General features: G+C 49.2%; 1 protein-coding gene across 1 annotated transcript in view; it reads right to left on the reverse strand.

Moving 5' to 3' along the window:
- Positions 1-26886, reverse strand: part of LOC124776977 (proteasome subunit alpha type-7-1) — a 42617-nt gene extending 15731 nt beyond the window's left edge. Inside the window, exons 1-2 of the mRNA XM_047252217.1 lie at positions 26689-26886; positions 26164-26290 (exon numbers count right to left, since the gene is read on the reverse strand). Of these exons, the coding sequence (XP_047108173.1) occupies positions 26164-26290; positions 26689-26790 (229 nt within the window). The 5' untranslated portion in view covers positions 26791-26886. The remainder of the gene's footprint in view (positions 1-26163; positions 26291-26688) is intronic.
- Positions 26887-27332: the final 446 nt, after the last annotated feature.

Raw genomic sequence — 27332 nt, forward strand, 5'->3', positions numbered from 1 at the left:
ACGGAGGAGGTAACCATGTGTAAGCCACGTATGGGCAATGTGGAGTCGACAAAGGACAACTGATTCCCTGCGAGAAGCCCGCAGGGAAGACTTTCACACATTCGCAGTCTCCTTAATGACACGCAGTTTGTTGTGCATACTGTTATGCAACTCCATCTCCCAAAGCCAAAAAACCTTGCACCGTAAGACAGAACGCAGGTCAGTTTCAGAGATGCTCACCTCCAGCAGCAATTTCTGTGTAGCCTATTTGGCCAGCCTATCAGCAAGTTCATTACCTGGGATTCCGACGTGTCCTGGGGTCACACAAAAACCACTGAATGACTGGACTGTTCCACGGCAGAGATGGACTCCTCGATGTTCGCTACCAAAGGATGACTAGGGTAGCACAGGTCAATAGCTTGTAAGCTGCTCAGGGAGTCAGAACAGAGAAGAAACGACTCACCAGAATAGGAATGGATGCACTGAAGCATACGAGATATGGCCAAAAGCTCTGCAGTGAATACACTGCAGCCAGAGGGCAAGGAATGCTGTTCAATATGGCCTCTGTGGACATTACCATCAGCCATCAAACCATTGGTGTAAACAACTTCAGAGCCCCCGAACACGTCAAGAATCAAGAGGAAGTGACAGCGGAGAGCAGCGGGGTTAACGGAGTCCTTAGGGCCATGCAAAAGATCCAGATGTAGCTTCGGCCGAGGTGTACATCATGGAGGTGTATGTGAATGGACCTCAAGTAGAGATGGTATAGGGAAGGACTCCAATTCAGAGAGAAGGGATTGCACGCAAACCACAATCGTGAGCCCTGGCCTGGGCCATCGATGCGGGAGATGAACTGCCAAGGATGGGAAAAGGAAACGGTCATTTGGATGCTCAGGAGAACTACGAGTGTGTGCAACATAACTGGTGAGCAGTTGTGCACGTCGGATCTGCAATGGAGGGACTCCAGCCTCCACCAGGAGACTGGTCAATGGACTCATTCTAAAAGCTCCTGTCGGTAGGTGAACGCCACACTGGTGCACTGGGTCGAGGAAATGCAACACTGAGGGCACCACCGAACCATAAACCAGACTCCCATAGTCAAGGCGGGATTGAACAAGGACCCTGTAGAGCTGGAGCAGCATAGAGCGATCTGCACCCCAGTTGGTGTTGCTCAGGCAGCGGAGAGCACTGAGGTGCTGCCCAGCACTCCCGCTTAAGCTGATGAAGGTGAGGTAGCCAAGTCAATCGGGTGTCTAAAACCAGTCCTAAGAATCGATACGTCTCCACTACAGTAAGTGGATCGTCATTAAGATAAAGTTCAGGTTCCAGACAAATGGTACGGTGTCAACAGAAGTGTATGACACATGACATTGCGGCTAAAAACTGGGATCCATGGGCTAGAGCCCATGACTGCGCCTTGTGAATGGCTCGCTGTAGGCGCCCCTGAGCAACACCAGTACTGGAGAAGCAATACAAAATGCAGAAGTCATCCACATACAGAGATGGGGAGACCAACGGCCCAACAGCTGCTGCTAGGCTTTTGATGGCCACTAAAAATAGAGATACACTCAATACGGAACCCTGTCAAACACCATTCTCCTAAATAAGGGAAGGAACTATGGGAGGCACCAACTTGGACACAGAAAGTATGGAGCAATAGGAAGTTTTGGATAAAAATCAGGAGTGGGCCCCAGAGACCCCACTCATACAATGAGGCAAGCATATGATGTCGCCAGGTTGTGTCGTATGCTTTACGTAAGTCAAAAAAGATAGCAACCAGATGTTGGCGTCTGGAAAAGGTGTTCGGATGGCAGACTCAAGGGACACAAGATTATCAGTGGTAGAGTGGCCCTGGCAGAAGCCGCCCTGACATGAAGCCAGTAGGCCACTTGACTCCAGGACCCAACCCAACCGCTGACACACCATACGTTCCAACGGCTTAAGGCCCGTCCACACGCAACGATCTGTCTGCACAAATGTCTGCGCACATCACATCTGCGCAGACAGATCGTTGCGTGTGGACAGAAGATTTGCACCAACCTGAGGTGTGTGCAAACCTGGAAGTTGGAGTTGGAGGTTTGAGCGAAACCTCTCAAATCTGTGGGTTCAAACCACATCTGCTCAGACAAGTTGGAGTGTGTGGACAGGAGATCGCCGCAAATCTGGCGCGAAACAGCTGTTTGCTCAGTCTAGTGTTTGTATTTGTGCGCACAGGGCATTAAAGTGGCTGATACTCATCAGTGTTCTCGAGAGTTTGTAAGTGAATTCATTGAAATATATAGAAACCACCCATGTTTGTGGAAGATTAAAAGTAAAGAATATAGTGACCGAGACAAAAAGACAGCACGATACAATGCTCTAATTGAAAAATTGCGGGCAGTTCACGTCTCGGCAAACAGAGAAACAGTAATTAAAAAAAAATTAAAAAAAAATTCGTTGCGAACTGTTTACCGAAAAGAGTTACCCAAAGTTCAGAAATCTAGAAGATCTGGTGTAGGAGTAGATCAAGTATACCAGCCAACGTAATGGTATTTTGATCTGCTTGGCTTTCTTAAGGTTCGCCCTGCAAATCTCGCAGTAAATTTACGCGAGAAAACTGCTTTCGCTTTAGCAGCCACTGTCTACACCATTTTGACCGCTTTGTCTGTTTCCTGCGGTTGGTCTGAATGTTTTTTGCAAAACAAGTTGCGAACACAGTCTACAACAGAACTTCCTCCATTTCTATATTTCAAAACAAGCGAATTAAATTTTTGACGTTTACGGGGAGCGTAGTCGCTTGCCACTGATATTTCTTTTCTACACCGACAGATGGCGGGCGAGTAGTAGATTGGGGTTTGTGTCGTGTGAACACACCACATTTGCAGCGATCTTTTGCATGTACAGACATCTGCGCCGATGTCTGCGCAGACAGATCGTTGCATGTGGACTGGGCTTTACAGAGAACGCTGGTGGGGCCAATGGACGGATAGCTATCCAGATCAAGCAGATTTTTACCGGGTTTTAGCACCAGAATGATGGTGCTCTCCTGCCATTGGGGTGGAAAGACTCCATCGCACCAGATCCGGTTGAAGATGATGAGGAGACATCACTTGTAGTCAGATGAAAGATGTTTAACATCTGACTGTAGATCCGATCCGGCCCAAGAGCTGTGTCGGGGCAATATGCAAGGGCACTGAGGAGCTTCCACTCAGCAAATGGGGTGTTATAGGATTCACTGTGGTGTGTAGTGAATGAGAGGACTTTCCTTTCCATCCGCCATTTGAGGGTGCAAGGGGGGGGGGGGGGGGGGGGTTCTCCGATGCAGAGGCTCGAGCATAGTGCTCAGCAAAGTGCTTGGAACAGCATTTGTGTCGGTAGAGAGCAAGTCATTGATGTTAATGCCAGAGACACCTGTTGGGGTCTGGTACCCAAAACAACGTCTGATCTTCATCCAGACTTGGGAAGGTGATGTATGGCACCCAATGGTCGACACGTACCTCTCCCAACACTCCTGTTTCCGTTGTTTTTATGAGCAGGCAAATGCTGGTATGAAGCTGCTTAAAGGCTATTAGGTGCTCTCGAGAAGGGTGCCCCTTATATCGCTGTAGAGCTCGCCAATGCTCTTTAATTGCCTCAGCAAACTTCCGACGACTGCCAAGGGACTGTCTTTTGCTGGGGCACCCTAGAGAAAGAGGGAATGCATTTTCCGCCACAAAAATTATCATTGTAGTGACCTCCTCAATCAAAACATCGATGGCACCATGTTAGGGAGATTCAACAGTGACAGCAGAGGTGAAGGCTACCCAGCCTGCCTTGTTTAAAGCCCATTTGGGTAGGACTCTGTGGGTATGACACTGGGGGATTGACAGGAAGATGGGGAAGTGGTCACTACCACACCGGTCGTCATGTGCTCTCCAGTGGATAAAGGGGAGGAGTCCTGGGCTGCAAATTGATAAATAAATGGCCAAGTAACTACCATGAGCCACACTGAAATGTGTGGTGGCCCCAGTATTTAACAGGCAGAGGTCGAGTTGGGACAGTAAATTTTCGACATCTCTGCCATGGCCTGTAAGCATGGTGCTACTCTACAAGGGGTTGTGGGCATTAAATTCCCCCAAAAGTAAGAAAGGCTTAGGGAGTTGATCAATCTGTGCAGCCAATACATTCAGGGGTACGACACCATCTAGAGGGAGATATATGTTGCATATGTTCCTGCATCATCCGTTTCCTGACAGCCATAGTTTCAAGAGGAGTTTGAAGGGGCAGAGGTTCACCATATAGCACGTTCATAACATAAACGCAAACTCCAGCTGACACTATTATATTCGCTATGGTTCTTGTACTATCCCCTGTAGTCGCAAAGGGCAGGGGTCCGCACTGCCGGGAAGCAGGTTTCCTGGAAGGCAATGCAGAAATCATTGTAAAGCTTAATAGTTGCCATAGTTCAGCCAGGTGGTGGAAAAAACCACTGCAATTCCACTGGAGATGATGTGATTGTGAGACTGGGAAGGAATGAAACACTCAATGAGGTAGTCTACGCCTGCTGCCACTGACTTATTTCCTGAAAAGGCTATATCCATTGTGTCTGAGGGTCTGGGGAGATCTAGGTTCTCAGCAGATGCCATAATCTTCACCTCATCCTCAGACGCAGAGCTTGTAGGCAGCAGTGGTGTGGGTGCCATCGCAATTCCCTTGGTCTTGGGGGTCTTCTTTCTGGATTTCTCTCGCTGATCCTTTGGTTTCTCTGGCCAGGAGGGTTTCACTGATTCAGTCTCTGGGACTGACTATGATCATGAAGCCCTACGACCAGCTGCTTTTGGGCATTTCAGCCACTGGTGGGTGTCACCTACCACACTAGCAGAAACACTTGGGAAGGGAGAGATCCAATGGACTCCTTCCTAGCAAGAGTAGCAGAAGAAGACTTGCGCTTCTCTGGCTGAGAAGTTGCGACTGGTGTCCCTGATGGTTGGGGGGATAGTGCCCCCGAGGTAGGTGGTGTGGGAGCAACAGGGAGGGAAGTGACTCCCCACTGTCATGGGGGCAGGTGTAGTCTTCCGGCTCTGGGAGCCGACTGGAACTCGTGGAACTGTTCTCGTAGTGGCAGCATAAAAGGAGGTCATAGCCACAGAATGTAGGCACTCAAATTTCCTCTTGGCCTCAATGTAGGTCAATCAGTCCAGGGTCCTGTATTCCACAATTTTCCTTTCTCGCTGTAAAATCCTGAAGTCTGGTGAGCAAGGGGAACGATGCTCTCCCCAGTTGACACAGATGGGAGGCAGGGCACATGGAGTATTGGGATGGGATGGACGTCCGCAATCTCGACATGTGATGCTGGAAGTACAGCGGGAAGACATATGGCCAAACTTCCAGGACTTAAACCACCGCATTGGGGGAGGGATATATGGCTTGAAATCACAGTGCTAGACCATCACCTTGACCTTCTCGGGTTATGTGCCACCCTCGAAGGCTAAGATGAAGGTACAAGTGGCAACCTGATTATCCCTCGGACCCTGATGGACGTGCCGAACAAAATGAACTCCTCGTCACAGCTCGTTATAAGACTGCAAAAGGAGATCCCTGTGGAATATAATACCCTGGGCTATATTTAAGCTCTTATGAGGTGTGATGGTAACGGAAACATCCCCCAGCTTGTCACAAGCGAGTAAAGCCTGTGACTGGGCAGACGATGCCGTTTCTATCAAGACTGACCCTGACCACATTTTGGACAAGCCCCCCCACCTCCCCAAACTTGTCCTCCAAATGCTCTACAAAAAACTGAGGCTTCGTTGAGACAAAAGAGTCCCCATTAGCTCTCGTACATACGGAGTACTGGGGTGAATAAGGTTCGCTCCCATCCTTAGCCTGGTGCTCCTCCCATGGTGTGGCCAGGGAGGGGAACGATTTAGGATCGTACTTCCTTGCATTGTACTGAGACTTGGAATGCTTCAAGACTGCTGGCGTTTGATCACTAGCAAGTGATGACGTGGTACATTTCATCAAGTGTCATCCACCCTAATGCCACCCACTCCGACCAGGGACCCTCCTCACAGGCACCACCCAGCTGCAGCAAAGGCCACCTAGCAGGTTGGCCATTGCAGGGAGTCCTGATGCTCCAGGGTAAAGGGCATCTACTCCTTTGCATATGTGGCACAGGCACCAGCTGAGCGATCCCTGTATTGTCAGGGGGCTACAACCGAAAGGGTACATGGTGGCCCCACCACAACGGACTGGCTGCTGTGCTGGATATGAGGTACAAAGAATTCCACGATCCTCAATAGTGCAGAACACAACACTGCACAGTGGGTGGAGGAAAACGCACCCATGGTGTCCTTGGTCAAGGGAGGGAGGATGAGCGGTACTGCAATGCCATGACGAGAAAGTGGGCTAAAGATCTCAATGCACGATGGACATGATGCACCATGTAAGGCACCCTTCCCTAATTGGCTCACTCTTCGGGAAAATTTTGAAAAATGTAGGTCAAACCCTGCAAGGGACCATCACATAAAGGCTGAAAGGTGTGAGACTCCTTTTAGTCGCGTCTTACGACAGGCAGGAATACCTCGAGCCTATTCGAACCCCCGGGCCCACCGGGGGAACAGAGGAAGGGATGGAACTGTTAAAAGAACGGACGAAATCCAGCTAGCTTTTTTGTTATCCCGAAGAGCACAACGACATTTTGCATGCATCTGTTTATAATCAATGCAGTTTGCCTCCCAATGATGAGGGCTAAAAACACGGAGAGCGCATCTCCGCGCGCAAATTGCATCGCAACATGCCTCAGTCCACCAAGAGACTGGGACATGGCATTGTAAAGAGGAAGTGCAAGGAATGGAACGTTCTGCAGCAGTAAGGATAACATCAGTGAGATATTCCACCTGGTCAACACAACTGGGGAAATCTTGTTCTTCGAAGGTCGCCAGGGAGGAGTAAAGCCACCAGTCCACCTTAGTAAGCTGCCATCTGGGTGTGCATGCAGGTGGGGTAGGAATTAGGAAATGGACAGCACATGGGACATGGTCGTTCGAGTAGGTGTCAGAAAGAACAGACCACTTAAGTCTACGGGTAAGCTGGGCAGTGCAGAAGTATAGGTCCAAATGGGAATAGGTGTGCAAGGAGTTGGAAAGTAATGTGGGCACTCCAGTGTTAAGGCAGAAGAGGTTGAGTTGATTAAGAAGATCAGCCAAGAGGGCACCTCTCTGGCAGGTTCTGGGAGAACCGCACTGGGGATGATGCGCATTAAAGTCATCGAGTAGCAGAAATGGGTAAGGCAGCTGCCCAACAAGCTAAAGGAAGTTTGCCCTGCTGACATTGAATGAGGGACGGATATAAATAGTACAAAGGGAAAACGTCAGGTGAGGAAAGGAAAGGTGAACAGCAAAGGCTTGGGTAGTCAGGGAGATGGACTGACTAGAACGTCATCCCATATGAGCAACAGGATGCCCCCATGAGATGGAACGCCAACCTCATGGGGAAGGTTAAAATGAACCAGAAAGAAATGTGAAAGTTCAAAACAGTTGTGAGGACACAATTTTGTTTCCTGAAGGCAGAGTACAAGAGAACGCTGCGATGCTAAAAGCAGCCATAAATTTTCTTTGTGGGACCGAAGGCTGCGAACATTCCATTGGAGGAGAGTCATGAGGAGGAAGAAATGAAGGGGTGTCACCTTGAATGTTGCCAAGTGACAGTCAGCGAAGACTCTTTGCTACAGGATACAGAAGCAGGAGGATCCTGCTCCATGGAGTCCACAGTAGCATCGGCTTGCTTGTGCTGTCAGTTTGTAGAGTCCAAAACAGAAAAACGGTTGGTGGTGCGCACCAGTGACACAGAGGTCAACCGGGCTAAGGTATTACGTGGCAACACTGTGTAAGAGGATCTTCGAATCGACAAAGGAGAATACTGTTTGCCTTTGTGGGACTTCTTCGAGCCTTTCCGGTTAGCAGTGGAAGACTCAGGTGTTATTTGGCAGGAGGGACGTAGGAAGTCTTCATAGGAGTACTACTACTGTCCTTTAAAGCCTACTAGTTGTGTAGCTAATGGCTTTGCCCCTTGAAGCAAGAGTTTGATGGCTTGTTGCACAGCTACATGGGGGGATGGCGATGCTACCTTTACACTGGGCGATTTCACAACCTCAGAGCTGAATTTGAGGTCGCATGTCTGTGTGGCCATGTCTTTCATGGAGCGAGAGGTAGCAAGAACAGAACTACAAGTGCCAGACAGGAGAACGCAGGGTTTACGGCTAGCCAATAACTTGCAGGTGACCTGGTAAGGCACTCTTTCTTTGACCCGGATCAAGAAAAATGGGTCAATCCCGAGAGGAGGCAGCATGGCCGCCATTGTAGTTGATACAGCATGGAGGAGGAGGTGGACAATCGGCCTCATGCGCATCCATACCACAGGTTACACATTTGGCTCACTGTTGACAAGACATTCTAGTGTGGTTGGAATGATGACACTGGTAGAAGCGCATCGAGTTCGGAAAGTATGGTCAGACTGTGATAATTTCATAGCCTGCTTTGATTCTGGACGGAAGCACCACTCTATCAAAGGTGAAAAAAAGAGTGCGAATGGGCACTAAGGAAGAATACCTTTTTAATCACCCAATGGATGGCAATGACACTCTGATCAGAGAGGTAAGATTGGATTTCGGCCTCAGTCAGACTGTTGAGCACTTGAGCAGTTAGTGTAAATAACACCATGGGAAGAATTCATAGGCCTCAACATGAACAGAATAGAGGTGGCAAGCAGTTGTTGCGCTTGAGACTCAGAAATAGTCCCCAAAAGCAAAGTGCCATTCCGTAAATGAGTGCAGGGTTTCACAGGACCAACAATGGCAGCAACACCTTTCTAATAATAAACGGATTTACCATTGTGAAGGACTGACCATCTTCAGTACGTGAAATCACGAGAAACCATGGCGCAGCTGGAAGGGTCTTTGAATTGCTAGCCTCATTCTGTTTAGGTTTTGTAGACCTTGATTGTGAAGATGATTGGCTCACTGCGAGAAAATCCCCCACGATTGTCAGCATCTCCAATGGCACGCTCCTTCCAACTGGGGGACCCCCTCATAAGGGGACAAACCTGCCTTAGGTGATTGTTCACACCTCCGGTCACACCTCCCGAACATCTGACAGAGGGTCCAATTGGCGATTTGGGAAGATAGCGGCTCAGGCAATCACCCCTCCCTGGGCCCGACTGGTACCAGGTGGTATGTGCGAACTCTACCTGTTGACCCGGGGCTGTGAATTATGCATTACACACAAAACATCAAAGCGGAGGAAGGATAGAAGGCACACGAAGGAGGAAACAAAGAATGAAAAACAGTGTAGAGTATTCCGATATTGATTGTAAAAAATGCAGAATACATTTCCAGAAACAGCCCAGACATGTTCCCAAAGAGAGGGGAAACAAAACAGCAAGAGGATAGACATGCAGCATGGAACGAAAAAGATGCTGCAAAGGCTGGGGCCCTGTGATAGCCAAGCATGAACCCGCCAAAGAGCGGCAAGCCCCCTGGGTGGCGGGGGCAGGGGGGGCAGGGGGGCTGACGTCGTGAAGACACAAATCAAAGTCTGTAATAAGTTTGTCAATTAGAAGACCCCTACCCATCGAAGTGGTAATCCTCCCCACAGGGGGTAGTGCGCACTGAAGTCCCCAAGGAGAAGTTACAGGGGTGGGGAATTGCTGTATTATGAGAGACAGGTCAACATAACGCAGTGGCCTACCTGGAAGGAGGTAGACATTGGAAATGGTGATTGCTGAGGTCACTCGCACACCTACCACCATTGCTTCCAGGTTGGTACAAAGTGAGATCCAGTCACTGAAGACATCGGTGTGAACCAAAGCGCAGGCCCCTACAGAGACTATCCGGGGTCTGGCACAGTTCCTACAGAACGCCCGATAACAACAAAACATGGGAGAGTGGTCATTATGGAAGTACATTTCTTGAAGAGCAAGAATTCCACTGGATCATCACGCAGAGATTGGTTGTCACCAACGAAGTTGTGGTGACATCCGTAAATAAGATGTCAGACTCAGGTTGCGAAGGGTGAGATGGCGCCTCCGGGGGCATTGGGTTGGTTGGTTGGTTGGTTGGTTGGTTTGTGGGGATTAAAGGGACCAGACTGCTACGGTCATCGGTCCCTTTTTCCAAATACTAAAAACACCCCACAGAGAATAAAAACGATCAAGAGAAGAGAAGACAGACGACACAGAACAAGAGAAACTTAGACAAAGACCAGACAAGATGAACTAAAATCACACAGAGTGTGACGGTGGTTGGCCGACCATGGAAACAAAAAAGGAAAAGCCAACCACCAAGAAACACATTAAAAACAATCAGACTAAAATCGTAGGCCATAGGCCAGAAGCAGCACAAAAACACACACACTTACATTAAGCGATAAAATCCCCCTGCCCGAATAATACACAAAACTAAGTCCGCTATGGCAGAGTCGTCAGTTAAAAGCGCAGGGAGCGTATCAGGCAGCGCAAAAGTCTGCCTGAGCACAGTTAAAAGGGCGCACTCCAACAAAATATGGACCACAGTCAAGGCCGCCCCACAACGACAAAGAGGTGGGTCCTCACGACACAGTAAATAACTGTGTGTCAGTCGGGTGTGGCCAATGCGGAGGGCTCGCATGGATGACCGCCACACAGTCATCGTCTCATTGATACGACGGAGTTTGTTTGGCACGGGCAGGTTGCGCCATTCAGCGTCCCATAAATCGAAAATTTTGCGGCGTAATAGTGCCCGCAAATCAGTCACCGGGAGGCCAATCTCCAGAGATGGTTTACTTGTGGCCTCTTTCACCAGGCGGTCAACATTTTCATTGCTGGGTATCCCAACATGGCCTGGGGTCCAAACAAAGGCCACAGTTCGGCCACAACGGGCAAGAGTATGCAGGGACACCTGGATAGCCATCACCAGACGAGAACGAGGGAAACACTGATCGAGAGCTCGTAAACCACTCAGGGAATCACTACAGATAACAAAGGAGTCAGCTGAGCAGGAGCGGATATACTCTAGGGCACGAAAGATGGCGACCAGCTCAGCAGTGTAAATGCTGCAGCCAGCCGGCAATGAACGTTGTTCGGAATGGTCCCATAGAGTTAGCGCATAACCGACACGGCCAGCAACCATCGACCCGTCAGTCTAAAACACGTCAGAGCCCTGATACGTGGCTAAGATGGAATAAAAGCGGCGGCGGAAGCCTCCGGAGGGACTAAGTCCTTCGGGCACTGTGCCAATTCGAGCCGAAGGCAAGGGCGAGGCACACACCACGGGGGTGTATACAGGGGGGCCCGGAAAGGGGGTGGAACACGGAAAACCCCTGGCCCGGAGAGAAGCTCTTTGACACGGACGGCGATCGGACAACCCGACCGGGGCCGACGTTCTGGGAGATGGACGACAGACTGCGGGAACAGGAGACGATAATTTGGATGCCCGGGCAAGCTAAAAACATGGGCAGCATAAGCAGCCAGTAATTGTTGGTGTCGTAACCGCAGTGGAGGGACACCTGCCTCCACAAGTATGCTGTCCACAGGGCTGGTCCGGAAAGCACCACTGGCAAGGCGTATCCTGCTGTGGAGGATGGGGTCCAGCATCCGCAACGCAGATGGGGATGCTGAGCCATAAGCCAGGCTCCCATAATCCAGACGGGACTGGATTAACGCCTGGTAGAGCCGTAACAGGGTAGATCGGTCGGCGCCCCAGCGAGTGTGGCTCAAGTATCGCAGAGCATTTAGATGCTGCCAACATATCTGTTTAAGCTGCCGAATATGAGGCAGCCAAGTTAACCAGGCATCAAAAACCACACCCAAAAACCTATGTGACTCCACCACAGCAAGAAGTTCGCCATCAAGATAAAGCCGCGGCTCCGGGTGAGCAGTGCATCGCCGGCAGAAATGCATAACGCAGGTCTTGGCCGCCGAAAACTGGAACCCATGAGCTACGGCGCAAGACTGTGCCTTACGGATAGCACCCTGTAGCTGACGTTCAGCAGCTGCAATGCCAATAGAGCTGTAGTAAAGGCAGAAGTCGTCAGCATACAGGGAAGCGGAGACAGAATTTCCCACCGCTGCAGCGACCCCGTTTATTGCAATTAAAAACAGGCAGACACTGAGGACAGATCCCTGTGGTACCCCGTTCTCCTGGGCTTGGGAGGAACTATGGGAGGCCACGACTTGCACGCGGAAGGTACGATACGACAGAAAATTTCGGATAAAGATCGCCAGAGGGCCCCGAAGACCCCATTCATGAACCGTAGAAAGGATGTGATGCCGCCATGTCGTATCGTACGCCCTCCGCATGTCGAAAAAGACAGCGACCAGGTGCTGACAGTGGGCAAAGGCAGTACGGATGGCCGACTCCAGGCTCACCAGATTGTCGGCGGCAGAGCGGCCTTTACAGAACCCACCGTGAGACGGAGCCAGAAGGCCCCGAGACTCCAGTACCCAATTCAAGCGCCAGCTCACCATCCGTTCAAGCAACTTGCAAAGAACGTTGGTGAGGCTAATGGGACGGTAGCTGTCCATCTCCAAAGGGTTCTTGCCTGGTTTCAGAATGGGGATAACAATACTTTCCCACCACTGCGACGGAAACTCACACTCGACCCAAATACGGTTGTAAAGGTCGAGGAGCCGTCGCTGGCAGTCTACTGAAAGGTGTTTCAGCATCTGACAGTGGATGCTATCTGGCCCAGGAGCGGTATCAGGACAAGCAGTGAGGACACTGTGCAATTCCCACTCACTGAACGGAACATTGTAGGATTCAGGATGGTGGGTGCGAAAAGAAAGGCGCCGACGTTCGATCCGCTCTTTAATGGAGCGGAAGGCCAGTGGGTCATTGGAAGAAGCGGAACTCAGAGCAAAATGCTCTGCCAAGCTGTTGGTAATTTCGTCGGAGTCTGTACAAACTGCTCCATTCAGTGAGATTGCAGGGACGCTGACAGGGGTTCGATAGCCATAGAGGCATCGGATCTTGGCCCAGACCTGCGATGGAGAGACATGGAGGCCAATGGTGGACACATACCCCTCCCAGCACTCCTGCTTGCTTTGGTGGGTAAGGCGGCGGGCCCGTGCACGCAGCCGTTTGAAGGTGATGAGGTTTTCAATGGAGGGATGTCGCTTGTGACACTGTAGCACCTGCCGGCGATCTTTAATCGCCTCAGCGATCTCAGGCGACCACCAAGGCACAGTCCTCCTCCGAGAGGACCCAGAAGAACTGGGAATGGAAGATTCTGCAGCAGCTACGATGCCGGTGGTGACCAAGTGAACCACCGCATCCATGGCATCCTGAGAGAGAGGCTCAATAGTGGCAATGGAGGAGAACAAGTCCCAGTCAGCCTTATTCATAGCCCATCGGCTAGGGCGCCCAGAAGAGTGACGCTATGGCAGTGACAGAAAGATCGGAAAGTGGTCACTACCACACAGGTCGTCATGCACTCTCCATTGGACAGAAGGTAACAGGCTAGGGCTGCAGATCGAAAGGTCGATGGCGGAGTACGTGCCATGCGCCACGCTGAAGTGAGTGACGGCACCATCATTTAAAATGGAAAGGTCGAGCTGTGCCAGTAAATGCTCAATTGTGGCGCCTCGACCTGTTGCCACTGACCCACCCCACAGAGGATTATGGGCGTTGAAGTCGCCCAGTAACAAGAAAGGTGGAGGCAATTGGGCTATCAGCCCAGCCAGGACATGCTGTGGGACATCACCATTCGGTGGAAGGTAAAGACTGCAGACGGTAACAGCCTGTGGCGTCCACACCCGAACAGCAACAGCCTCTAAAGGTGTTTGTAGAGGGACAGACTCGCTGTGCAGAGTGTGAAGGACATAGACGCAGACGCCACCAGACATCCTTTCATAAGCTGCCCGGTTCTTATAATAACCCCGATAGCCACGGAGGGCGGGGGTTCGCATTGCTGGAAATCAAGTTTCCTGAAGAGCAATGCAGAAGAAAGGGTGAAGGCTGATAAGTTGTCGGAGCTCAGCTAGATGGTGGAAGAAACTGCTGCAGTTCCTCTGGAGGATGACATTGTCCATGGCTGAGAAAGGCGTGAAGGGACTGGGAAGGCAATTTACGCCACTTGTTCACTCACTGCCACTGATTCAGTACCCGTGCGAGTGACATCCATGGCGTCTGAGGGACCGGCGAGATCCAGGTCTTCAGCAGATGCCAGAATCTGGACCTCGTCCTCAGACGCTGAGCTTGTAGGAAGCGGTGGGACAGGTGCCACCGCAATGTCGGGATTCTTGGGTACCTTTTCCTTTTTCAGCTTATCTCGCTGTGCCTTCGGTGGTTCAGGCTGGGAGGGCTTCACTGGGTCAGTCTCAGGGACGGACGACGACCGTGAGGCCCTACGACCAGGGACCGGTGGGTGTTTGAGCCACTTGCGGGTGTCCGCTTGTGTACCGGTCGGAACTTGCGAAGGGAGGTCCCCAAGGGACCCCTTCCTGGCGAGAGGAGCCGAAGAAGTTGTACGCTTCTCCGGCTAGGAAGGGGGAACTGATGTCCCCGATGGTTGGGGGGGCGTTGCTCCTGAAGTAGATGGAGCAGGAGCAACAGGGAGTTTAGTGCCCCCCCACCATCAAGGGGGCAGGTGTGGTCCTTCGACTCTGAGAGCTGACTGGAGCTGATGGAACTGTAGCAGGAGTGACAGTTGCGGCATAAGAAGATGTCATACGCACTGGATGAAGCCGATCATATTTCCGCTTAGCCTCAGTGTACCTCAGTCGGTCCAGGGTCTTGATTTCCATTAATTTCCTTTCCTTCTGCAGAATCGGACAGTCTGGCGAGCAAGGCGGATGGTGCTCTCCGCAGTTGACACAGATGGGAGGCGGGGCACAGGGAGTATCAGGATGGGATGGTCGACCAAAATCGCGACATACGAGGCTGGAAGCACAGCGTGAAGACATATGGCCGAACTTCCAACACTTGAAGCACCGCATCGGGGGAGGGATATATGGCTTGACATCACAACGGTACACCATCACCTTGACCTTCCCAGGTAATGTGTCACCCTCTAAGGCCAAGATGAAGGCACTAGTGGCAACTTGATGATCCCTCGGACCCCGGTGGACGCGCTGGACGAAATGGACACCTCGTCGCTCTAAGTTGGCGTGCAGCTCATCATCGGACTGTAAAAGGAGATCCCTGTGGAAAATAATGCCCTGGACCATATTCACACTTTTATGGGGCGTGATAGTAATGGAGACACCCCCAGCTTATTACAAGCGAGCAAGGCGCGCGACTGGGCAGAGGATACCGTTTTTATCAATACCAAACCGGACCACATTTTGGACAAGCCGTCCACCTCCCCAAACTTGTCCTCTAAATGCTCTACAAAGAACTGAGGCTTCACGGATATAAAGGATTCCCCATCAGCTCTGGTACAGACGAGATACCTGGGCGAATACATATCACTTTCATTCATTGCCTTTTGTTCCTTCCATGGTGTGGCCAGGGAGGGGAATGATTTGGAGTCATAAACGTTACCTTTAAAATGAGCCCTCGAACGCTTAGAGACTGCTGGTGGCTGGCCACCAGCAAGAGAAGATGTGCCATGCTTCATTGCGTGTCATCCACCCTGATGCCACATACTCCAACCAAGGGCCCTCCCTGCGGGCGACACCCAGCCACAGCAAAGGCCACCTGGCAGGATGGCCATAGCCGGGAGTCCCGATGCCCCAGGGAGATGGGCATCTACTCCTTGGCATACGTGTGGAGTTAACAGCGCAGGCATCAGTAGAGCGATCCCTGTGTTGTCAGGGGGCTACAACCAACAGGGTACATGGCAGCCCCACCACAACGGACTGGCTACCGAGCTGGATTTTAGGTGACATGTCGTCCATGGTTTTCATCCATGCAGAAACTGGCACTGCTCATCGCATGGCAGAAAGTGCATGCAGGAACGGATCCATGCCCAAGAGATGGAGAGCGGGCAGGACTGCAACGCAACGACGAATAAGCTGGCGAAAATTCTCAACGCAAGATGGACACAATGCACCAAGTAAGGCGCCCTTCGCCAATCAGCTCGTGCTTCGGAAAAATTTTGAGATATGGAGGTCAAACCCGACAGGGGACCATCACATAAGGCCGAAACATTTGAGACTCCTTTTAGTCGCCTCTTACGACAAACAGGAATACCGCGGGCCTATTCTTACACCCGGACCCACAGGGGGTGGGGCATTGGGTAGGAGCCTTGTCCTGGGACTTACATTTCTTCTTCTTCACCTCTTTCTAAGTTTGAGGAGAGCAGAACACAGGGGGAGCAGGCTTCCACAAGATCTGGAACCAAAAGAGAGCGGGCAACCTTGGGGAAGACAGACAGTGCATCCCATAGCCGAGTTGTGGCAGCAGGACTCCAGCCTGAGACATATTGCGGGAGAGGTCCTAGGGGACAAGGGAGACCTCATCACTGGCAGGCACCAAAATAGAGGGGTACTTCTCCGACTAGGGATGGGGAGTGGTACCTGGAGGGGAAAGTGTGGGAACCACAAGTGAGGTGAAGATGAGAGTGGGATGGGGATGGGGTGAGTCAGAGGTGGGGGGGGGGGGGGGGGAAGGATGTAAGAGAGGCAAAAGTAGAAGAAATCAACACTGGGTGGAGGGGGTCATATTTTTGGCAGGCCTCTGCATAAGATAAACGATCCATGGACTTTTACTCTTGAATCTTCTTTTCTCTCTTGTAAACTGGGAAATCTGGCGAGCACAGGGAGTGGCAGTCATGACAATTTACACACACAGGTGGCAGAACACAGGGGCTTCCCTCATGGAGTGGGTTGCTATGGTCACCACACACAGGGTCAGCCATTCAGTGGAAAGACATTTGCCCAAAACGCATGCACCTCGTGGGTGGCAGGTCACATCGGTCTCCGAGAGATTATCCCTCTCAAAAGACAGAATAAAGGTGCCAGTATCAGTGTGGTTGTCTTCACAACTCTTCTGCACATGTTGACCAAAATTAACGCTGCATTGCTCCAGATTAGTATGCAGTTCCTCACCAGTTTGCAGGATGAGGTCCTTATGAAAAATCACTCTGTGGACCATATTTACAGAATGGTGAGGGATAACAGACACTGGGATGTCATCAGAATGATCATAAGCACGAAAGGCTGCAGACTGGGCAGCAGAAGAAACATTGATCAACAGGGAGCCCAATCGCGTCTGAGACACTCCACTTCGCCAAACTTGTCCACAATATTCTCCAGAAAAACAATGGCTTTATGGTGGTGAATGTGTCCCCATCCACCAGACCAGGTGGTGGGGAAAGTTTCATCCCAAGATGGTAAAGCTTGGCCCTTCTTCTGCAAGTTCATAAATAGTGGCATTCAATGATCCGCTACCACTCAAAGAGACAGCTATTTGGGAATGGCCAGCTTTTTGCAGGTTGACACAATTCATGCACCAAGCATCTGCCTTGATACCAACCACTCTGATCAGGACCTCTCCTGAAGGGCGCCACAGCAATGGCCATCTGGCACGATGGCCACTGCCAGGAGTTCCAATGCTCCAGGATGACAAGCAACCACTCCTTGGCAAAAATGGGGAGGGAACAGCTCAGGTATCAGTAGTGTGATTCCTGTATCGTCAGGGGGCTCAGCCTAATGGGTACATAACAGCCCCACCACACAGGTTGGATAAATGCGCTTGTGACCTACTGTGGCAGAGAGGAGGGAGGGGGGGGGGGGGGGCGGGCTACAGTGGGGAAGGAAGAAACAACAGCATCCCGAAACTCCCATAAAATTCGGCGGAAAAAACAATGGAACACCATCGGGGGAACGGAGTGTTTTGAACGTCGGTGGAGATCCATCCTAATCCGGGGCAGAGGAACTAATCATTGGGGGTCTTGGGGAGGGAATGTGGGAGACAGGACAAAGAAGGAAACTGAAAATCACAGCGAAGAGATGCAAGGCAGAGCCCAACTGGTAAACCTGCCCGAGGGCGCAAATCACGTGGGCGACACCCTTGGTCTGGGAACAGAATAGAATAGGAAGAATGAGTGGGAGAGGAACGGACAGCGATTGCATAAGAAACCAGAAGCTGTGACTGCCAAACAGAAAAGGGGAGGGGGGATCCCAGCTTCAACCAGGAGACTATCAACAGGGCTAGTAGGGAAGGCACCGGTGGCCAAACGGATACCACGATGGTGGATCGGATCCAGGAAGCGCAGTGTAGAAGGAACAACCGAAGCATAAACTTGACAACCCTAGTCCAAGTGAGACAGCACTAAAGCACTATAAAGGTGGAGAAGAGTGGAACGATCCGCACCCCAAGAAGTGTGGGCAAGGAAGTGAAGGACATTGAGTTTACAGAAACATCCTATCTTCAGAAGTCTGATATGAGGCACCCAAGTAAGCTTGTTGTCGAAAAGAAGACCCAGGAAACGAAACTGTGGGACCACAGGTAACCGTTGTGCATCGAGGTAAATGTCTGAATCGGGATGGACCGTAGTACAGCGAGAGAAGTGGACCACCTGCGATTTTAAAGGAGAGAATTGAAACCCCTGTGAGAGGGTCCATGCAGAGGCACTCCGTATAGCACCCTGGAGTTGCTGCTCTGCAGAGGCACTCTAAGAGGAACTAACCCAAATGCAGAAATCATCCACATATAGAGCAGGGGTGACCAAAGGACAGACAGAGGCTACAAGTCCAAAATACAGAACCCTGTGGGATGCCATTCTCCTGGGTCCGTGTAGAACTAAAAACAGTACCAACCCAAACCCTGAACGACCAATGGAACACGAACTGCTGGATAAAAATCGAGAGTGGGCCCCGAAGACCCCACTTATGAAGTGTAAGTAAAATATGATGGCACCAAGCCATATCATAGGCCTTGCGAAGGTTGAAAAATACAGCAACCAAATGGCAGTGCTGAGGAAAAGCCTGCCAAACTGCGGATTCCAATCGAAGTAAATGATCGATTGGAGACCATTCCTCTCTGAAGCCACACTGGTAAGGGGATAATAGATCCCGAGAGTAGGGGAGACAATTGAGCCGACGGGCTACCACCCGTTCAAGTAACTTGCAAACAACATTTGTCAGACTAATTGGCCGATAGCTTTCGACAAACAGGGTGTTCTTACCAGGCTTAAGGACGGGAACCACGATGCTATCCCTCTATTGAGAAGGGACGTCACCCTGGAGCCAAGTACGGTTAAACACCCGGAGAAGATGTCATCATTGTGGAGCACTGAGATGCTGAAGCAATTGGTTACTAATGGAGTCTGGGCCAGGGGCCGTATCATGAGAAGAAGTAAGTGCGGAAAGAAGTTCCCATTCAGTAAAAGCTCCGTTGTAAAATTCTGATTGACAAGGGGTAAAACATAAGGCGGAAGCTTCGACCCGCTGTTTTGGATGAAGGAAAGCAGTCAGATAGGAGGGTGATGCTGATGCTGTTGCAAAATGGGTCGCAAGGTGTTCCGCGAGAATCAATGGGTCCGTGCAAAGGCCATCCGGGAGGGCAAGGCCCTGGAGGGTAGACTGCCGATGGCAACCTGGAGAGAGCAAAGTATAGCCCATACTGTAACATAAGGACAGTAGAACCAAGGGAAGAAACAAAGCATTCCCAACACACTCATTTGCTCCATTTGATTAAGTAATGGACTTTGGCGTGAAGGCGATTAAAGGTAATAAGATTGGCAGCAGATGGGTGCCACTTAAGGTGTTGCAAAGCTCAACGGCGATCAAGAATGGCAATGGCCGTAATCCACCACGGGACTTGCCGGTGGCAAAATGGTTCAGATGATCGTGGGATAGCAAGGCTAGCAGCGCGAACAATCGCATCAGACACGTCACGTAGGACATCATCAATACGACCCAACAAAGAGGGAGAAAAACTGACCTGTGCAGCATATAGAGGCCAATCCGCGTGTTGGAAGGACCAAGGAGGTAACCTGCCCATCGGGGAGTGGGAAGGGAGCGAGAGAATCAATGGGAAGTGGTCACTATCGCAAAGGTCGTTGTGTGGTGACCAGTGTAATGAAGGGAGGAGGGAGGGAGAAGAAAGAGAAAGATCAATGGCAGTAAAGGTACCATGAACGGCACTGAAATGGGTAGAGGAGCCATCATTAAGAAGGCACAAGTCGTGGTCTGCAATAAACTGGTCTATGAGAAGACCCCGACTAGATGGAAATGTACTACCCCACAAGGGTTGATGAGCATTAAAATCCCCGAGAAGGAGGGAGGGAGGAGGAAGTTGCTGAAGAAGGGCTGTTAAGGCAGCAGATGTAAGAGCCCTGTCAGGAGGGAGATAAAGACAGCAAATTGTGACCTCAGAGTCCAGGTGGACTTTAACAGCAACTGCTTCCAATGTAGTTTGAGGGGAAATCCACGTGCTAGGAACACCTGCACGGACCAACGTACAAACGCAACCAGAGGCCCGCGGGCCGACCCAATTTTGACAGAAAACACGCAAACTACGGAGGGTCGGTGAGTGATCATCAGTAAAATGAGATTCCTGTAGAACCACCACAAGCTGCAGAGTAAAACGAAATAAGGGATTTCAACTCTGGAAGGTGACGGTAATACCCATTACAATTCCATTGGATAACCATAAAATGATGATTCAAATGGGGGGTGAGGAGGTTAAAGCCAGTCATGCAGCCGGGTCACTGACAAGGAGGGGGTGACATCCATAACAGCAGGTCAGAGTCAGGTTGCGAAGTTGGGGATGAGACCCCTGGCGGCACCGAAGGCTCCTTGCCCTGGGACTTATGTTTCTTCTTCTTTTCTGTTTGAGATCGAGGAGGGCTGTGCTGCAAAAAAGAGCCAGCTGCAGCACGATCTGGAAAAGAAAGAGAGCGGGCAACCTGGGGGCCCACAGACCATGGTTCTCGTGGTCGTCAGACCTTTGGCCGGGAAGGGGGGTCCTGGGAGGGGTGCCCTTGACCGGCAGACGCCGAAGAAGTGGGACACTTCTCTGGCTGGGGAGGGGAAGCGGTGCCCGGTGGGAAGAGTGTGGGAACTGCAGGGGAGGGGTTTGGGAGTGGGTTAAGGAAGAGGGAAGATGTAACTAAAGCATAACTAGACGTCATTGGCACAGGATGAAGATCTGCATACTTCTCATGAGCCTCAGTGCAGGTTAGATGATCACAGAACTTATACTCCTGTATCTTCTTTTCCTTCTTATAAGCCGGGCAATCCGGTGAACGTGGAGAATGACTGCCATGAAAATTAACACACACAGGAGGGGGAACACAGGAAACCCCCCCTCATGGAGTGGACGTCCTCAGCCACCACAGAGAGGGGTCTGTGAACAGTGGGAAGACGTGTCCAAAACGCAAGCGCTTAAAACATCTCATTGGTGGTGGGATGTACGGCTTCACATCACATCAATAAACCATAATCTTGACCTCCTCAGGGAGGTTATCCCCTTCAAAGGCCAGGATAAAGGCACCAGTATCAATGTGATTGTCCTTCGGGCCCTTCTGAACATGCCGAACAAAGTGAACATCCTGCGGTCCTAGATTGTCCCCAAGTTCCCCATCAGTTTGAAGGATGAGGTCCCTGTGAAAAATTACACCTTGAACCATATTCAAAGACTGGTGGGGGCTGATGGACACAGTAATTGTGCCAAGATGGTCACAGGCACGAAGGGCCTCAGAATGGGCTGCTGAAGCACTTTTGATCAACAACGAACCTGACCGCATCTTGCTCAGATGGCCCACTTCGCCAAACTTGTTTTCAATGTGTTCCACAAAAAATAAAGGTTTGGTATTGGTGAAAGTATCCCCATCAGTCCTGCTGCAAACCAGATAGCAGGGGAAAGATTTCGGCCCTAGCCAATGAGCCGGACCCTCCTCCCAGGGGGTAGCCATGGAGGGGAAGGCCGAAGGGGCAGAAGAAGCAGCACTAAAAGTATCATTTCCATTCAAAGAGATGGCCATAGAAGAACAGCCAGAGTTCTGGACCCATATGTGTTTCATCTGCATAGAGTCCGCCCTGATACTACCCACTCTGATCAGGGGCTCTTCCCAAGGTCACCACCCAGCCACAGCAAGGACCCTCTGGCACGGTGGCCATTGCTGGGAGTTCTGATGCTTTATGATGACAAGCAACCATTCCTAGGCTTACATGAGGTGGTCACAGCTCAGGTATCAGAAGTGTGATCCCTGTGTTTTCAGGGGGCTCAACCAAAAGGGAACATAGCAACCCCACCACACGGGCTGGCTATGTACCCTAGCATCAGACAACGACGTGAAGGAAAAGACGGAAGGAACTAGGAGGGCACACACCAGAGACACTAGGTAAGGTGCTTTTCCCCAAACGGCTTACACTACGGAAGAGAAATTTAGTAATGGAGGTCAAATCCCCGATGGGGACCAGAGAATGTCAAAAGGATGAGGTAATTACTCAACAAAACCAAATCGCAAAGCCAACATAACCACGAGGATAGCGGGGCCAACATAAACAAGGACACCAAGAGAGGGAGGGGAGAGGGCGGAGGGGAAGGAGCAAGGAGGGGAAGGAGCAAGGACAGGAAAGGAGGAGAAGGGAAAGGAAATGCAGCCCGGGAAAGAAGGAAGGCTGCAATAGCTCAGGGGCCCGTGGTCGCCACGCACATACTCACAAAAGGACCGGGGGGGGGGGAATACAGGGAACCAGGTGGATATCCAATATCCAGGTTGACATAAATCAAAACACAGAGACGGGAAGGAGGGGGCAGCTGGAAAGAAGCGAGGATGGGGAGGGAGGGGCACAGTAAAGGCAATGCAGCCTGAAAAGGAAATCTGGGCTGCAATAGCTTGGGGCCCATGTGCGCCACGCACAAACTCATGAAAGAACCATGAGCCCTCTGGGGAGAAACAAACTGATGCTTCTACGGGCATGCTTCAGTCACGTGAAGGCATGAGGAATAAGCATGCAGTTTCATGTATGGTGGATAAGAGAAATGTCAAAAAGGGGGTACTGCTGACAGCAAATTGACAGGGTTTTGCAGGAAACAGCAACACTGTCCACACCATGGGTTTAGATCATGTAAATGCCATCAATGAATATGGATCTTAGAAAGGATTTATCGTGTTAAGTGGATATGAGGGATTTCTCTTGAAAGCACAAACATACTGGCACAGAAAGGTGTCTTTTTGAGCAGAACATGGTTAGTGAAAAGGTTCAGCAAAATCATGTGGTTTGGTGTCAGAGAAAAGTAATGCTCCATGACAACAATTTTGAGGAAGGGGAATGTTTATGTAGGTAACGAGAGAAAGTTTGCAAGAGAAAGTGACAATCACAATTCTGGTGATAAATTGAAAGAAACTGTGCAAAATATGTGGAGGAACTGATTACAACCTTGGGATGAATACTGGAAAGCTGCTGGTCAGTAAACACTATGGATCGTTCTGTGCAAGCATTGTAAATATGCCACCACAAGTGCTAAATTAATAGAACTTGTCACCAACAGCCAGGCTGAAATTAACTATAGACACTCAACATAAATGTCCAAATACCTAAATGCAACCATTGCTGACCATGGCATTTTCACTGACTTCGGGGAAGATTACCATATCCAGTAGCCTACAATTAAAATAAAGTTTTTCATTAGAAGAAACAAGCAATCTTGACAAATCAAAGTCACAAAGTAATTAACTGTATCAGCCTTTTGGTGTGCTACTGTATCAAACTACAAAAAATTTGATTTTGATTTATCTGTAATTTTGTAGCCAGGAAATCTAATACTTGGTCTGACTGGTCATTTGTTCTAGATCATCTGGCATTACTTGGGGTGCATGTGTAGTATTCTATTATGGACATGAGCTAGTTTAAACCCTAGAAAATGAGATACATTATGTGTCAACAGAAATGGAAGTGACCATTATAAATAATATTTAGAAGCAATCAAATGTGCTCTGGCCCTGGATGTTCTACCGATTGCTGCCCAGAGCCGACAGAGGCCCGTAATCCTTGATATTGGGCTCTCTGTTCCAACAGCGGGATCCATATCGTGACCCAGATGGAATTTCCACAAGGCTGAGGGGTGGAGCTTTTTCGAGCACCTAGATAAATACATCTGTTTTATTCCACCAAAACCTAAAAACTATACTTGATTTGTTGGGGCTGTTCTTACTGCTCCTAAGAATTTTATCCCTCATGAAGACAGAAAGGAACATATACCAGGATGGAATGAACACTGTGAAGAACTTTATGATGAAAATAACTAAACTGGTGACAGCGACAGAACTGGTGATAGTGATATTGCAGATGACATCCTTCAAAGTTTTGACGCTGCTAGAAGTGTACGATGTTATGAGATAGAAGAAAATTAAACATCTAACATTCAGGTAAAAACGCAAAGAGCCTTCTTTGAGAGGTTGGTGGAGCCTCCAATAAACGCGGTCAGAAGCCTTGTATTTCAGGTAACCACATCGCTAACCGTATAGTTGAAACAGCTAGATCGTCCCAAGACAAACAACATACTTCCAAAATAAAATGAAAACACACTTCTCTAAAAGCTCAGTGCCCAAATGAATCCAATTTCTCTTCACTATTAACACTGACTGAATTGGACGAGGCCTTGAAACAAACTAAACTCGGTAAAGCACCTGGTCTGGATAATATACACCCAAATTTCTGATAAACGCTGGTAATGGTGGAAAAAATGGCTTGTCCGCTTGTTCTCCAACATCCTAGATAATCAATCACTGCCCAACGAGCTGAAGAGGACAAAAATAATGCCAATTTTGAATGTAGATAAACCAGCTGACCACCCTCAAAGTTTCAGACCAATTTCCCTTTTGAGCCGAGCCGTAGGCCTACTTATAAACTCTTGGAGAGGCTCATTTATAGTAGAATTAATGGCTTCGTTCAGGAACATATCGCAGCTGAGCAAGCAGGTTTCAGGCCACAGCATATTTGCTGCGACCAGGTAATGGAACTAACAACTTTCATAGAGGCTGGTTTCCAAGGAAACATGAAGACATTGTCGGCTCATAGACCTAACAGCAGGATATGACAGTCTGGAGAGAAGAGATGATATGCAAATTACAAGAAACAATGTGATTGCGAAACACTAACTCTCATCAACATCAAAATAAACAATAGGTATTTCCACGTTTACTTGGGAGAAAATGTGGGTAAGGAAAGGAAATTAAGTAATGGTCTAGCACACTAGCCACCCTATTACTCAGTCTATATATCTCTGATCTCCCCAATACTAGGTCAACAAAATTCTGCTACAAAGACGATATTGCTGTGGTTTGTAGAACCAAATATCTCAAACAAGCTGCGACAATTCTCACATGAGATCTAACCATTATGAGCTATTTTAAAAAGTGGCAACTTTAAATCCAGTACAAGTAAAACTGAAGTATCATTCCATCTGAATAACAAACGCAGAGCTCAGAGTGAAACTTATTGCAAACACTCTTTGCAATAAGAAGTACCCTAAGTACTTAGGTGAAATTGAACAGAGTTCACATGGACAATGCAAATCATACAAACACATTACAGATGAATGCCCCTTGCATTGATAGTGGGGGATTTGGAGTGATCTCATGAAAGTTGATGATACAGTTCTTATATGGATTAGGAACTTAGCTATTGAAATTTAGATACTTTTATAAGTAGTTCTGTTTTTCTGTATTCTCTTTGGAGGAGAGGAGATTAGTGTTTAACGTCCCGTCGACAACGAGGTCATTAGAGACGGAGCGCAAGCTCGGGTGAGGGAAGGATGGAGAAAGAAATCGGCCATGCCCTTTCAAAGGAACCATCCCGGCATTTGCCTGAAGCGATTTAGGGAAATCACGGAAAACCTAAATCAGGATGGCCAGAGACAGGATTGAACCGTCGTCGTCCTGAATGAGAGTCCAGTGTGCTAACCACTACGCCACCTCGCTCGGTGTGTATTCTCTTTGTATACAAAACCTAATGTTATGTACTTGTATTTTTACACTGCACTTTAAGCTATACGAATAAATAAATAAAAACTACAAAAACCCATTATGCTTTATAAAATTTTTTAATTTATTTTTGGCTTACTGCCACTGCACTGTGATAATGAAGTAGTGAAATGGCAGGTCATGCTAGTGGAAACATCAACTGGAGGTAGTATTTAACCTGAATTATGCCACACCTTGTCACTTCACAGAACATATTGGCTGGAATTAATTTACGCACCCAAAACAGTATGTACAGTTTTATATTCTTTCTTTTCCATAAGACATGTAAGATTATTACACACGCGAAATAAATGTTTACGGGTTGTACACGTACCTGCAAATGCCATAACAACATGGTCATCAAGAAGGCAAATTTTCCTTACAGTTCGTTCCTCCTGCAACTTCGCAACAGACTTTTTTTCTACTCCCAAAACAACAACGTCCTTTCCACGTACACCAACCTACAAACAGATAACATGTTCATCAGAAATTAGTGCACATATTTTTAGAGGTAGGTGTGTATGTCTGAAGAGAGAGGGCAGGGGAGGGGAGGGGGGAGGGAGGGGAGGGGAGGGGAGGGGGAGGGGGGAGGGAGGGGAGGGGGAGGGGGGAGGGAGGGGAGGGGAGGGGGAGGGGGAGGGAGAGAGAGAGAGAGAGAGAGAGAGAGAGAGAGAGAGAGAGAGAGAGATGTAACGCTATTGCAGTGTGTGACATCCGAGACAAATGGAAGGTTCTTTGGTTAAGGTTGTGTGGAGTCTTGTTGACTGAATGCCTATCAGTATATAGTTACATAGATGTCAAACAACTCTGCTACACTCCGGGCTACACAGTACTATTATTTACATAATAATACACTTACAGCTGTAGAGCCTTTCCTAACTGCCTCTTGCGCGTATTCCACTTGCAACAAATGTCCATCAGGAGAAAAAACTGTGATGGCTCTATCATATCTAGAACCCATTGTATCACGACACTACTACCTTCTTCTCAACATACACCAAACCCGCTGCGTAACCGCACGAACAAATCAGCATCAAACACTGGGAAAATACACACCAAAGATGTTACATCAAAGATGAAACGTTGAAAGACAATGTCAAAGTGACAATCTTAGGAAGCAAATCGCGCCAGTAAAACGCCTGGCTACGCTGGCGTTTCGGAGCGGAAATTAACATCACATGACCATGCCAACTCGTCTTCACGAACATCTGGCTATACGTGTTCTACCATTCTGGAAGTAGCTGCGCTTGCCAACTACAATATCGCTTGATTTTTCTCATTTCGCTTGCTCTCTTTTTTTGTTCTCGTTCTGTTTTACATTTGCTACTGGAATTTACCTTTTCTTTATATAATTCATACTAATGAAGAGATAAATACAGCAAGCTGATTCAATATGATTTAGGTTGGAGTAGGAGGAGACATGAGTACATTAAGAGGCTTACACGGGATACAATAGATTACAAATTTTATTGTCACATAACATGTTATATATAATTAAATGAT

Source organism: Schistocerca piceifrons, chromosome 2 (genome assembly GCF_021461385.2).
Source record: "Schistocerca piceifrons isolate TAMUIC-IGC-003096 chromosome 2, iqSchPice1.1, whole genome shotgun sequence".
NCBI classification, from domain to species: Eukaryota; Metazoa; Arthropoda; class Insecta; order Orthoptera; family Acrididae; genus Schistocerca; species Schistocerca piceifrons.